This window comes from Stegastes partitus, unplaced genomic scaffold (genome assembly GCF_000690725.1).
Source record: "Stegastes partitus isolate 25-593 unplaced genomic scaffold, Stegastes_partitus-1.0.2 Scaffold983, whole genome shotgun sequence".
Lineage (NCBI taxonomy): Eukaryota > Metazoa > Chordata > Actinopteri > Pomacentridae > Stegastes > Stegastes partitus.
The window spans coordinates 66,908-81,438 of NW_007578714.1; the positions used below are offsets into that span (position 1 = coordinate 66,908).

Genomic DNA, 14,531 nt, shown 5'->3' on the forward strand with positions numbered 1-14,531 from the left:
TATTATTCTCCAAAACAGGCTCACCCTAGCGAACTTCTCAAAAACACTGTAACCATGTGATACTGTATGAGTCCTATTGTTTTGCGAATTAGAAGAAACTTTTATACATGTGAGAAGACTATTCATTTTTATCTGGAGTTTTTAAAATTTTAATGGCAGTGTTTTATACTGGGCAAAAACATTCAAGCACTCTATTACATTTGTTAAAGATAAATATAATCAAAGGGGTTTGAAACTACTGAATAAATTCAATATCAGACTGAGGTTTAATAAAAATGCAATCAAGCTCCAACACTAGACGACCAGCTTTTCCACACTATAACGAAAGTGATGTAATAGCAAACCAGGGAACTATGACACATAAATGTGATATTTTTAGCTGGTCCTCTTCTGTTTTGCTGTAAATAACAGTAAATAAATTTATTAATGATAATGGTTACACTTTATTTTACTTGCATCAACAACAACCAAGTGATGAAGTTATCAGACAGCTATTAATGGCACTTTCACCATGCCACTAGAAACATATCCAGGGCTCCAGACTGCAATCAAAAAGGTTGCATATGCTATGCTGCATTTGTGTGAGTGTATGATTATCATTAGGCTGATCTGGTGCCCCTGCCGTCAGCACAGGTAGCTATTGTTGCTGAAAGTAGTACTATTTTTTCCTCATTGACGTAATGTCTCCTTGCCTGACATATAAAATTTCATTGTTCCAATGTAGAAACCATCTATAGCTGATTGTATATATATTTTTTTTACAACACTGTGAGGAGGGAGAGGGAGGCCGGTGGAGAGAAAGACTGCCGACACGCAAAATGCACTCCGCTCTTAAAATAAAATAAAATGTGAGGCATCTAGGGAACATAGGTTAAATGTACCAGATGTTCAAGTGTTTAACCTGTGTCCAGTTTATGGATGAGATCAGAAAAGGACTATCCATCCTGGACAGGTCACCAGTCTATCACAGGGCTACACTTAAGAGACAGACAACCAAGCACACTCACATTCACACCTACCGACAATTTAGAATCACCAATTAACCTAAACACGTTTTTTGACTGTGGGAGGAAGCCGGAGAACCCTGAGAGAACCCACGCTGCATGGGGAGAACATGCAAACTCCATGCAGAAAGATCCCAGGTGTCCTCACCGGGACTAGCTGTGAGGCGACGGTGCTAACCACCGAGCACCTTGCAGCAGAAAAGGAATAGTTTATCTATTAATCTATTTTTAGATTCAACTATTTTACAAATATCAAGTCTTGTATCACTGAAAATCAATGCAACATAACTAGGTTATGCAGAAAAAACTATTCATCAGCATTTACGGTGGATTAATAGTTATGACAATGCTGTGCCAACATGAGGGGGTGGGGTGGGGCGACCAAATTATCTGCTGGTGTGAGCAACAAAGAAAGTTGTACCAGTGCTACCTGTAGAAAAGCTTGTCTGGAGCCCTGACAGCACTATTCCACTTCTCTTGAGACAGTACTGTAATGCTAGCTGTCAGCCCTCTAAATAATTATTAACAAAAGTAACAAAATCAGCATCATAATTCTGTGTGAAAGCACTAAGGATCAATGTTCTATGAGCATCCATATGTACCTGACTGCAGGGTGAGATTGGCTTGGCTGTTATCACAGCGTCCATCCTTAGCTGTAACTTTCAGATTGTAGAGCTGGCCACAGTGCATGCTGGGGAGCTGACAACTGCTTCCAGTGTTGTTACACTCAACCTTGTGACCATCCGGTCCAAAAGCGTGCACCTTGTAGGAGGACACACCCTCCCCTTCTTCCCACGACACCATTCCTGTGTCGCTGCTGCACATCATCTTTGCTGTTACGTTCTGTGGTACACATGGCACTGCAGACGGACAGGGATGAAAAAAGAAGGAAAAAAATAGAGCTCCAGTATAGACAAACATGTCAGTTTATGTCGATTAAAGGTTCCACATAAAACCAATAAATAAAATCTTGATTCTACCTGTATCAATATCCACAGCAGAGCTTTCTGCACTGCTACATATGCCATTTGAAGCACTAACAGTGATCGAGTAGTTATGGCCGCACAGCAAGTCATTGAACAGGCTAGTTGTTTCGTTGCTGTTGTGTGTGGAAGCGTAGCCGGCCATGCCCTGGGCGAATGAGGTGTAGGATGAAGCCCCTTTACTCCGTTCCCAAGAAACTGCCACTCCACCAGATTCACAAACCACCCGGGCCTCCACATGCTGAGGTATGCAGGGCACTGAAGGAGCACAGGCACAAGAGTATCAGTATTGAATAACATTTTAGGATCAGCACAGATCCAATAATTATCCATATGTGGAGATCATTCAGCATCGTGGAAATACTTGTTAGACAGCATATAAAACATCACAAAGATGAAATTTTTCTTTTGAATAAATACTGCAAACACTGGGTATAGTATGTATAGTTACTCCTATCCTGACATAGCATACAAGTATTTCCAGAACGGTTTCAAAATGAGCTTTATTGGCAACATAGTTATCCATCATGTTGTCACACCCCATAAGGCCACTTATCCTTACCTGCTTTGAGCTGTATCACTTTACTTTGTGACACGTTGCACATGCTGTTAGCAGCAATCACAATGATGTCGTAGGTGAAGCCACACTTGAGGTCTGAGAGGATACAGGAATCCGTCTTTGACTCGCAGCCAGTTTTGTGTTCTTCCACACCGAAGGCTTGGACAATGTAGGAACTAGCCCCCTTGCTGGTCTGCCATTCTACCTGTGCTGTGTTGGTAGAGCAGTTCAGTACCGGCATAACACCCTCAGGAGGACATGGCACTGGTGGATGGAAGAGAGAGGAAAAGTTTGAAATAAATCCCAGAGGAGGTTTTTTTTTTTAGTAATGCTAGTAGCTTGTTGTGTACTTAGTCAGGTGGGAATATTTCTGACTTTAAAAACTTAGGGACGAGAAAGCAGCAGATGTTGGTGCTACAGATGTACAGAGGAGATGACAGGAGGCCCAGTGATGAACTGGGATTTTACATGACTCTAAAGTGATACTTTACATGGCACCAAGTGGAAATTAATTACTGAATGAATGAATGTCCTGGCAGAAGGTCTAATGTATCTCTAACCAACTTTTCTTTGATAGCCATCACAATCTTTCATAAGCATCCATATTAACTGAAATTTCAGTTGATGTCTCAACAAATATTTTGTCCCTTGTTAGGAAAGACATTCATGTTCACTATGGCTTATAGTATATAAGGCTTCAGAACCTTATTATAAGTTTATCAAGCAACATTTGGTACAGGAAAAAAAATGAAAAAACATGCATGATTGCCTGTCATATGTCAGAGTTTCTACACTGTGACAGTATTGTTTATGCAAATAAAAAAAAATAAAATAAAAAAAAGTTAGATAATATCCATTGTCATGTATATATTGTTATTGTTATTTTGCACTGGTAACCACTCCTATTTGTTGTCTGACCAGACGAGTATATCTGATGTGAACAGCCACACTCAAAGGCAAAGTGAAAAGCTGGCTGTCACAAAAAGGGAAGTAGAAGCAATATTGTTTAAATATGGGGATATTTAAACATTTTCCGTCACTCTGTCCTGTGTACTGTTGCGCTTCACTGTTCAGCTAGAAAGCTAAAGAAAGGTGTTATGTATGAAAAAAAGATCGAAAGAGAACAGTTCAATCATTGGCTCCTTTTTCACATCCACACCGCTGACTAAACAGTGTGTGAGGTGGACACCAATGTTACACTGTTGGTTTCAGAAATTTATAGAAGAAATTGCAGACCATTCCTCATCTGACGTGAGGGGAATGAGGTTTTAGAAGCCATGTAGTCATCTAGCAAGCAGTTCAGACAAAGTACTTTGACCCCTTAACAGCGGTGTTAAGTCTCGTATTTACTGATGCCACTACTGTGGCAAGATGAAAACAAAAACAACAAATTGTTACCTCTTAAATTGCAATTTCTTTTTGCTGCTAAAAAGTGGGCTTTTTTTTTCTTCTTTCTTTTACCTGATGTCACCTGCAAACTCATGCTGGAGGGGCTGCTGCACTGTCCATTGGAGGCCACAGTGGTCACAGTATATGTCTCGCCACAATGCAGGTCCCGCAGCTCACAGTAGGTGTAGTTGGAGCTGCAGATGGAAATGTGGCCACTAGAGGATCGGGCTGTTCCGTTGTAGAACATGGCGCCCTTAGTGTAGGCCCAGTCCAAGAGAGCCGAGTTTGTGTAGCAATCCAAAATCACTGAACCAATGTCTGGAATGCAGGGAACTGAGAGAGAGAGAGGGAGGAAGGACTGTTGTAACACTTTTATTACATGCATGTGGTAAGAGCAGTAAATCAGTAGCGTGTGCAGATGTAAACATTTTGACAACCAAAGGAATTGATGTAAATCCTGTTGTTCTACCTGAATAGAAGTCTATAGCTGGGCTGGGCAAAGATGAGCAGATACCATCCTGCGCAACCACCTGAACTAAGTAGTTGTGTCCACAGGTCAGGTTGGTCAAAGTACACATGAGGCCTCCAGTTTCACAGAAGGAAATGGATCCCTTTTTGCTCTCAGCCATCACTTGGTAAGACACAGCACCGTCGCTAGAACTCCAGGACACAACAGCCTCATTTCTGGAGCAGTCAACCTCGATTTTCACATCAGTAGGAACACAAGGCACTGACGAAAAGTGTGACAATAGCAGAATGAAGTAGATTTAATTATTCAGTGACATCTAAACAAGTATCAGTAATAGAAAGTCTTCATTTTGAATATAGCACATGTATCAAGTGAACTGAGCAATGAAAAGACTTACACTTATAATAATATGTAATATACAGTTATATTAATAAAATGACAATATTGGTTAAAATGGCATTGTGTTCGTTGAGTCTATGCACAATTTAAAATGAAAAAGCAACACACAAATAACAAATATGGGGTACATAAAGACGAAAAAAGCCCAAGACGTGGTTATCTTTAAATTATTAGCACTCATTCTGTTCACAAAATAAAAATAAACTAGGAATAAAAATAAAACACAGAAAGAAGTAATAATTAAATCTCACCTGATTGCAGAGTGTCGGGCTCACTGGGATCAGAGTCACAATCCTTATGTGAGGCAACGACAATCACTGTGTAGTTCTGTCCACACTGGACGTTGGGCATACTACACTGCTGGCCCTCAGACATGCAGCTGTTTGGCTGACCATGTTCTGGCGTTAAGGTGGCAGTGTAATACTCCGCCCCAAGTGAGCCAGTCCACGACACCACCGCAATGTTGGAGGCGCAGTTCATGACGCTGGAGACGTCGGTAGGCGGACAGGGTTCTGAAGGCAGTAAGGAGAACGGACAGGATGAAAAGAGCATCACAACGACTGTGTAGCCTGTTTGCAAAGGCTGGTGCACAATCCACATGTTTGGGAATGTGTTACTCTCTGGCCTGCCTGCAGTTGTTTTCACAGCAATATAGGGGTTGTAGGCTGTTCACATTTTAAATCCCTGTGATGTGATGATGGAACACAATGCCCACCAGTAAAAAATGTAAACTAAGTGTAGTTTCTTGGTATATCTGAGCAAAGTGCAGGACTTTTGCATCTAAATGAACATACATTATACTCAACCCTTGCAAAACGAGACCATTAGCACCAGGTAAATCTGCAAATGCAATTTGCACAGAGATTGCAATTAAATTTGATATCTGTGGCCATATAAAGGTCATTAAAAAAAAAAAAAGTGAGATTTTACAAGATTGAATTTATAAATAAAGTATTTTTCATTCATTTCATTTCATTTCATTTCATTTCATTTCATTTCATTTCATTCATATTCTTGCACTGGCAATGATGTGTGTGTCCAGGAGAAGGTTCTGGTGCTACAGGTAAAGAAGAAACTCAGCATTCAAAGAAAGGATTACTGTCTTAAAAAGCGTATGTCACTGGAAATAGTGAAAGTGCCTGTGTAATTATTCTCACTGCCAGAAGGGTCATACAAAAGTTCCACATGCAGGTTTAAAGAGATAGTTGCATTCAGATCAATAAAAATTTCCTGTGACAAGACATATAACAACTCTAAAATTTGGAACCTTTAAAGATATATACCTATTTTGAGAGTAATTCTGAATTTGTTTTTTAGAAATATGTGTTCTTCTTTCACTTTGATGCTGAATCTGAGCATTTTTGAAAATAACAAATTAAAATGTAAAAAAACTAGAGTGTCGGGTAAGAAATAGGAATCTACCTGTCTTAAGCATGGAGGGCGGACTGGGGCTGCTTGTACACACAAAATCTTTCGCCTGAACAGAGAGGAAGTACTCCTGACCACACATGAACTCAGAAATGGAAGTCCAGGTTTCGTTGGTGCTCAGCGACACTTTGTGGCCGCCGTTGTTCTCTGCAGTCACAATGTATAACACTGCAGTTTCAGTGGCATTCCAGGACAGCGATCCCACCTGAGGAGAAGATTACAGTTTAATTCTGTCATCTACTTTGGACAGTCCCATTCAAATTTACTAAGTGCTTCACAGAGCAGAAATGATAAAAGCAGATTTATTTACTGAGCAGTAACTTCTGAAGAACAGAGCAAAGTTAAAGTATTCACCTTCATATCGCAGTCAAAAGATGACACCAAGTTCTCGGGTATGCAAGGTGCTGAGAAAGGAGAAGACAAAAATTTAAATGGGATATTGATCATTTTCATATTTAATCTCTTAATTATTTAGTTAAAAAATAGTGTAAAATGTCTGTTGTAATGTCCAGGAGCCTAAGATGATGTAATCAAATGTGTTGTTTTGTGCTGCTGTATCAACCGTTTAAGTCCAACAGATCATCAGTTTACACAGACATACAGTCGTCCTCAAATGTATTCATACTTTTCCATTAAAGAAAAGGCAAAATTCACAATAGTCCCTCAAATACCTAGAAACTGAAAAAAGCAGTAAGAAATGAAAAATTTCTATATTATAATTTAGTGAAATAAGACATTGCTTTTGAATTGTGGTTGAAAATAATAATTTTTTAAAAAACAAACAAAACTGTCCCAGACAAATTAGAGCACTTTGCTGATGAGCAGTGGGACAAAATCAAAATACCTGTCAACAGGTGCAGAAGTCTGACTGAGAGTTACAGAAAACACTTGATTGCAGTGATTGGCTCAAAGGGATGTTCTACAAAATAATAGTTTCCGGGTCCCATCATGCTTGTTTGCTTGTTTTTTATCTGTTGAACCACAATTTAAAAGCAATGTCATGATTTTAAACACATTTTGATTTATTATTACTTTTGTCAATTTCAGCTTATTTCAGTGACACCTGTTTTTTTCCTTCTTTAATGGCAGGGTATGAATAAATGTGAGGACGACTGTAAAACAGAAACACTGCTTTAATGCTGCTTATTTTGGGGACACTAGACTAATGATTCACTAATTGTTTAATCAGCTGATAGTACCGCCTCTATACCGGTACTTTTCGCATTGCATCATTTCAGAGCAACAATAGTGCATTTTTGTACAATTGTACTACTGCATTCTGCAGTGAATTTATTCATTTTCATGTGACGAATAAAATTTCCACAAGGAAATTTGCTTTCACATGAAGTTCTAGGGTAATTTGACTTGCTGACATGTACAGTTTAAGAGCTCGTTTACCCATCCGTATGGAAGTGCTGTTGCTAGGCAGGCTGTTGCACATGTTGTCGATGGCGGTGACGTGGACGGTATACTCTGTGCCGCAATGCAGGTCATCCCAAATGCAGGTGGTGGTGTTTGTGGCGCATATGACAGTGCTGCCATCCTGTGCCGTTGCAACGGCCACGTATGACTCTGCTCCGGGACTCGTCGCCCAGCTGACCGCGCCCACACTGTCCTCACAGTGTGTAAAGCTCTGAACATGCTGTGGGATGCAGGGACCTGAGGAGAGGGTGAGACATTTAATCATCGCCCACAATTCATTGTACAGAATGAGATACAAAAGACTGAATGAGACACAAACCTGTCTTGTATTGTTCGGGCATGCTCGCAACACTGTCACATCGTTCATCTTGAGATATTACGGTGAAAGTATATACTTGTCCACAGGGTAGATCAGTCTCCATCATGGTTTCATTGGTTTGGTAAGATGTGGTAAATCCCAGGTCTCCAGAGGCTGTCAACACGTAGAGCAATGCACCTGGAGCGTCAGACCATTCCACCATCACTGTCGATGTAGCGTTGTAGCACGACCCAGTGATCCTCAGGTTAGTTGCCGGACAGGGTTCTGGTGAAGGATAAGTTCCACACAAATATCACATTAGTATCCTTAGAGAAAATCTATTCCAGCTCAGACATGGTTTGTGGTGTTGAAAGTTGAAAGTAATCTTAAAAGAGTATTTTTGTATTGCTTTAATAAATATTTACGGTCATCAAAAAAAAAAAAAAGCATATATTCATATTTTACAAGCTAGAACAAGAGATTTTTGTTTGTTTGTTTAAAGATGCATACAGGATTAATAATTAGGGAAGGATTTGTTTATTACTTAAATAGTTGTAAAGAGTTTTTTAATGATTGAAACGTCTGTTATTGACTGTTTCAGTGCAGTGACTATAACTCACAAAAAGGATAATAATGCTGGATAAATGCATTCTAAAATAACTGCACAAATCTGGGTGACACACGAATTTAATCAACTAATTATGACACATGTTTTGAAAAGACAAATAAGAATAATGAAAGTGTGAAAAGGCAGCTTGCAACCACAATATTTTAACATTTTTTAAAATTTGGTTGCTTAGTCAAAAAAAATAACACTGATCTTATATACTATTATATACTATACTAATAATACTATAAAAAAGGATGAACCAATCATTAAAAGTAAAAAGTGAAAGAAGAAATCTAGATACCAACAGTGACTAATTTGTTCAATTGTCTGGACTGTTTGGTGAGGAGGTCAATTCCTTCTATATCTTTATGTACAGGACACCTAACAGGCCAGAAATAAGGAGCGCTGTTAATCCCCCAATAGATAACTTAAAAACAAATCTCTTACTCAACTAATCTGAGCAAATAGTCTACTGATGGTAATGTCTCCTACCGGTCTTAATCTCCACTGTGCTGCTGGTTTCACTGTAGCACATATAGCTGTGTGCAGTTACAGAGAACTTGTAGGTTTCGCCACAGGTCAGGTTAGAGAACTGGCAGGTGGAGTTGGTGGAGTTGCAATGCAGAGTCATTCCGCCGCTGCAGGTGGCAGTCGCCATGTAGAGCTCCACTTCCTCTTGATCCTCCCAGTACAAGTTAGCGGTGCTCGTCCCACACTGCAGGTCCACTCCAACATACATTGGCTTACAGGGGCCTGGTCAGTTTAGTATCACAAAGAAGGAACACATGATTCTAGTTTTTCATATAAAATATATTTGGGATCTCTGCAGTGAGATGCTGCTCGACTCACGTGTACTGAAGGTGACATTAGTGTGTGTCACAGTGTGGCAGTGGTCGCTGATGCTCGTGATCGTGATGTAGTACATTTGACCACAATGCAGGTCTGTCAGATGACAGTGGAATTGATCAGTCTCACATGACGCCTGGTAGCCTTCTTTCGATTCAGCAGTTATCATGTAGGAGATTGCTCCATTGGCTTCGTCCCACGAGACAAATGCTGTGTTGCTGTAGCAGTCTGATGTAGCTGCCACATTTCCAGCTGGACAGGGAGCTACAGACAGAAGGGAATGTTGGTATGGTGAGTCATTTGTATTAAATACACTTTAAAGCTGCACTGATCTTGATACTTAAATGACTAATGACTACAGTTACCATTCTAGTCTCAGCTTTAGTACATTGAAGTTACACTGCTCTAACCAGGCTGCTATCTGCTTTGGAAAGTAGCCTACTCTAAAGGTTTCTAGAACTTGCTATAATTTAACTAAATTTGTGACTGGACTGACATCCTCTGTCAAGACATCTTGTAAGCTGTTCTAAGATGAATATAAGATTCTCACTCATATCTCTGTCAGTCATTTACACAGCCAATCCACCAAGCTTCAGCCACATCCAGCAAAGGATAACTGTATTTTCACTAAGCAGTATAGCAGAGATTCTCTTCATTAGAGACTAGCTGATGTCTAGATTGTTTTCTGCTCTTACAGGTAATTTCTTATAGGCACAGACACTTTCATACCTGTCATCAGAAAAAATACAGTTAAATAAGACTCACTTCAATATGATCTTATCCCCCAGCACCCAATTTGAGATGGTACCAGTATTTTGTAAATCAAAAATTGGTGCCCTTCTCAGAAAACTCAACTCAAGAAAGATGTACAAGACAAAATTCTGCATGCTTTCTGCCATTAATGTGGTTTATATTATCCTGGTCAATAATACGTCTCAACTGTGATGAATCGTAGTTCAAAACTGCAAGTATAAGGTGTAGGAAAGAGGATTCAACACACTATTCTAATAAAATAAACCCAGTTTGTGAGTGCACAGTACCTGAAACCAGCAGGACGACGTCAGTGGGGAGGCTGTCGAGTGTCTCCCCAATGGCATAGGTACTGGTGTGGTAGATGACTCCACAGTGGAGGCCTTCGATGTCGCAGTAAGTGTCATTCGTGTGACAGGACAGTAAGTGGCCATCGCGCCCAGCAAGCTCAGTCTTGTAAGCCACAGCGCCCATACTGGCCTCCCATGACACGAGTCCAATGTTCTCCTGACAGTTAACAGTTGCCTGCAGGTGTTTGGGCGGGCAAGGCTCTGAGTGCAGAAAAAGAGACAGAAAATGCTGAATGATGTAGAGTGGATGTTGTGGTTTGCTGCAAAATTAAAAATCTAAATACACAATAATAGCCATGAGTTTACATGTTTTCATTTTAAAACATCAAATTTACATACTGACAATCAAGGTTTCTAATGAATTGATTGTTTTGGCTCTAAAAAAATCCTGTTCCAACTTCTCAAACTGAGGGTGATGCTCTTAAAAGTCCTGTTTTGACAATTAAAACAATCAAAGCTTTGCTGCTCTAATGGAGAAAGAACTTAAAAGTTATGTCGACGTGTTTTCCTACCTGTTATAATCGTGACGTTTTCAGTAGAGGTGGACGCGTCTGTGCACACATTGTTGTTTGCTGTGACTTTCACATGGTACTTTTGGCTACACTTCATGTCATACAGTGCACAAAAGGTGTCAGGAGTATTACAGGTTGATGAGAGGCCCTCGTCTGTTTCTGCCTTGACAAAGTAGTAAGCAGCACCAGTGGTCATGTCCCACTGCACCTGGCCGATCGTTAGGCTGTAATGAGTGGTGACGTGTTCTGGGATGCAAGGCGCTAAAAGATAGGATGGATGGAAGTTTAAATGAGACACATCCTTTGATCATCAAATCATACCATTTCCTTATAGCAGATATCTTGAATCCTTAAAATGACTAATATAACAAAAGTAAGTAAGGAAAAATATTGTGTTACCAAAAAGCATGTCCTGTACTTGTGTGGTGACTATGACGATTTAAGGTAAAATTGTGGAAAATAAGAATTGAAATCCTCTGAATTAGCAATTTATGAGAATTATTAAGCTTAAAAATTAATGAACTAAAAAACAGCACTTGTGCAAACACTGTGAGATACTGACACTCATTTCTAGAAAATTCTTTCAACAATAACATTTTAACAGGAAAAGGTTAAAAATAGTTCATAATAATTGCAATTTTAAAACAATGAGACTTTATAGAGTCTGAAATTATTTGACAAGATGGGAGACGCAATGTATTTATTTGACGTGATAAGCCTTTATTGTGCTGCTCACCAGTTTCCAGCTGTCCTGTCATGGTAGCAATAATGCTGCCGCAGCTCTCTCCTGCAGCTTTGACAGACACTGAGTAACTTTGACCACAGTGCAGGCCTTCCAGCTCACAGTAGGTCATGTTTGTCTCACAGGTGACTTGGTGACCTGACGCTGTGGTGGCCATGGCTATGTACCACAAAGCTCCAAAACCCACGTCCCAGTGCACCACGGCTGAATCCGTGTGGCAGTCTATTACCGCCTCGATATGTCTTGGTTTACAGGGGGCTAAAAGAGGGACAAGTAAGACCGTCAAACTTGGCGTTATACCTCAAACTAATATCTGATGAAGAAATGAGAAAACAAGTAAGTAAGAAAGAAGGAGAGTATATGAAAGGTCCAGTTTGTAGGATTTACTGACATATGGCAGTGAGGTTACAGATTACAACCAACTAAATGTCCCTCACCTCATCCTGACCTTCCAAGCATGTACGAGCACCTATGGTAGCCACCATAGACTGTATAAAAGATGAACGTAGCTACCGTGACGTCACCCGTTGGTTTCTGCACTGAGAAAATGAAGCCAGGGTTTTGCTACTTCCTGGTTGACATCTTGGATTTTTGGAGCCAGTGACGCAAAAATCGTCGGAGGGGGGTGGAGCCATAGGGGCAGCGATTGGTCAGACGGATTGAGAGGCGGGCCCTCTCTGCCCGCCCACATTTATCGCCTTCTGCTCGCTGTGTCTGCATCGTCGCTGCCGACGATGCAATCAAGCCAGCCACGCCTCTTGCCCCGCAAAATTTTGACGATTTTTAAACAATTCAGCATTGATTTATTTTCAAATTGGCCACCTGATCTCTGGACTTGACCATGAAAACTAATAAGAAAAAAATCCTGAGCTGGAGGAATGCGGTATTTCGTGTGATCACTTCTTTTCCAATTCAAGTCTATGGGAGCCAGGGCTTTTTGGAGCCAGCAACTAGCGGACGTAGTGATATTGCAGGTTTTTGACACTTCTGGGTTGGCTTCATTTTTCAGGGCCGGTTGCTACGTCCATCTTTTATACAGTCTATGGTAGCCACTAAAAACTGTGAAAATGCAAAAGACGCCCTCTCGAGCCACTGCTTGGTTTTTCTGTTCTGAGCTACTGTAGAAACCCGGCAGCACATTACAGTGGGCCTCATGGAAGAGGACACACTCCCTCTGTGAATATAAAGGGCTCATTCTACAGTAATAAACGATTCTTTATCCCTGCCAATCGATCCTACTAAATCCTACACACTGGACTCTAAACGATGTTAAGATGTAAACGTGTGTAACACAAAAGCATTACAAGTGCAAAAAACAAAACAAGTGCAAAAAACAAAACAATTATAAACACATTTCCACTAAAATTTTGTTTTTTACCAAGAAACAATCTTGATATTAAGTCAAATACAAATGCATTTTTTACATAATGCATTATTTTAAAAGGGTTTCATAATGTATAAAATATATGACAACCTACATTAATTTTAAAGCTCACTCTGTTTATTTTAAAGCATTATTTTTAAGCTCACTGTTTAGTTCTGTGGGTCAGTGCATTCATTTCCTCTTCATTTCTGTTTTTAGCCTCCATTCTTAAGATACCTGTCTGTCAGTTCAGTCCTACCTGAAGGTGTGTCAATCACAGGAGTGGGTGGGCTGTCACAGATTCCATCAGAGGAGACCACAAAGACGTGGTAGATCTGACCGCAGGCGATTCCTGTCACATTGCAGGAGCCCTCTATTGTGCCCTGACAGGTTGTGCCCCGACCAATGCTGTCCTCCAATGTGGCCAAATAGGAATCAGCTCCTGGGCTATCGGACCAGGAAATAATCAGAGAATCGGTCTCGCAGTCCACCATAGAGGAGATGTTTGCCGGCGTGCATGGCACTGATGAGGAGAGACAGAGTGAAGGCTTACAGCGGGGCTGAAAATAGTTTTTGTTATTCTAAAGATTTTGAAACTGGAACTCTATTTTGGAGATCATATCTGCTGTGGAATTATAGAAATATTTTTTCTTTTTTTTCCACTGGCAGTTAGATGAGAAGAGCATTACCACTCTCATGTCTGCACAATATATATGAACTTGGAGCTAGCAGTCAATTAGCTTAGCTTAGCATGAACACATATGGGGGAAGCCAACATTGCTTTGTCTGAAGGTAACAAAATCCTACCAAAAATGTAACATAAAAATTGCAACTATGAGGTTTTACAGAGGCTTATGAACCAGACTCAAGCACTACATTTCCTGGTCTATGCTGGTAAACTACTAGTCACACCTTGGTTTCATGAGCGTCAACAAACTTGATGGAACACATCTTTATATGTGCCATAAACACATAATAAAACTACATATTGTGTCATATAACTCTCTGTAAGGAAAAGAATTTTTAAAAACACACAGATTAAAGTACTTACCTGTCTTGAACATCACACTGTCACTTGGTTTGCTCTTGCACTCCATGACCTCTGCAGTCACAGTGGCTGTATAGTACTCTCCACAATGCAGATCTGTCAGATCACACTGGCTCCCAGGCGACATGCACTCGTGCGTGTGGCCATCAGTACCCACTGCTTTCACAACGTAAAGCTGTCCTCCCTTGCTCTGGCTCCAGGACATGGAGGCCACATTGTTGCTGCAGCTCAGACTGACTTGTAGATCCTCAGGGACACATGGAGCTGAAGAGGAGATACATGTATTTCTGCTTTTTTTTTTTTTTGTCATTTCAGTCATGTTTATCTCTGAAATTCTGGACACTGTAGCTATCATTACT

At 40.4% G+C, this 14,531-nt stretch overlaps 1 protein-coding gene across 1 annotated transcript in view; it reads right to left on the reverse strand.

Moving 5' to 3' along the window:
- The window catches only part of fndc7b (fibronectin type III domain containing 7b), a 53,117-nt gene that overhangs the window by 6,571 nt on the left and 32,015 nt on the right, over positions 1 to 14,531 (reverse strand). The window contains exons 33-49 of the mRNA XM_008294667.1: positions 14,176 to 14,436; positions 13,384 to 13,647; positions 11,756 to 12,019; positions 11,020 to 11,280; positions 10,448 to 10,708; positions 9,411 to 9,671; positions 9,054 to 9,314; positions 7,973 to 8,236; positions 7,630 to 7,890; positions 6,586 to 6,635; positions 6,226 to 6,436; positions 5,055 to 5,315; positions 4,405 to 4,665; positions 4,008 to 4,268; positions 2,550 to 2,810; positions 1,985 to 2,245; positions 1,607 to 1,864 (exon numbers count right to left, since the gene is read on the reverse strand). Of these exons, the coding sequence (XP_008292889.1) occupies positions 1,607 to 1,864; positions 1,985 to 2,245; positions 2,550 to 2,810; positions 4,008 to 4,268; positions 4,405 to 4,665; positions 5,055 to 5,315; positions 6,226 to 6,436; positions 6,586 to 6,635; positions 7,630 to 7,890; positions 7,973 to 8,236; positions 9,054 to 9,314; positions 9,411 to 9,671; positions 10,448 to 10,708; positions 11,020 to 11,280; positions 11,756 to 12,019; positions 13,384 to 13,647; positions 14,176 to 14,436 (4,182 nt within the window). The remainder of the gene's footprint in view (positions 1 to 1,606; positions 1,865 to 1,984; positions 2,246 to 2,549; positions 2,811 to 4,007; positions 4,269 to 4,404; positions 4,666 to 5,054; positions 5,316 to 6,225; positions 6,437 to 6,585; positions 6,636 to 7,629; positions 7,891 to 7,972; positions 8,237 to 9,053; positions 9,315 to 9,410; positions 9,672 to 10,447; positions 10,709 to 11,019; positions 11,281 to 11,755; positions 12,020 to 13,383; positions 13,648 to 14,175; positions 14,437 to 14,531) is intronic.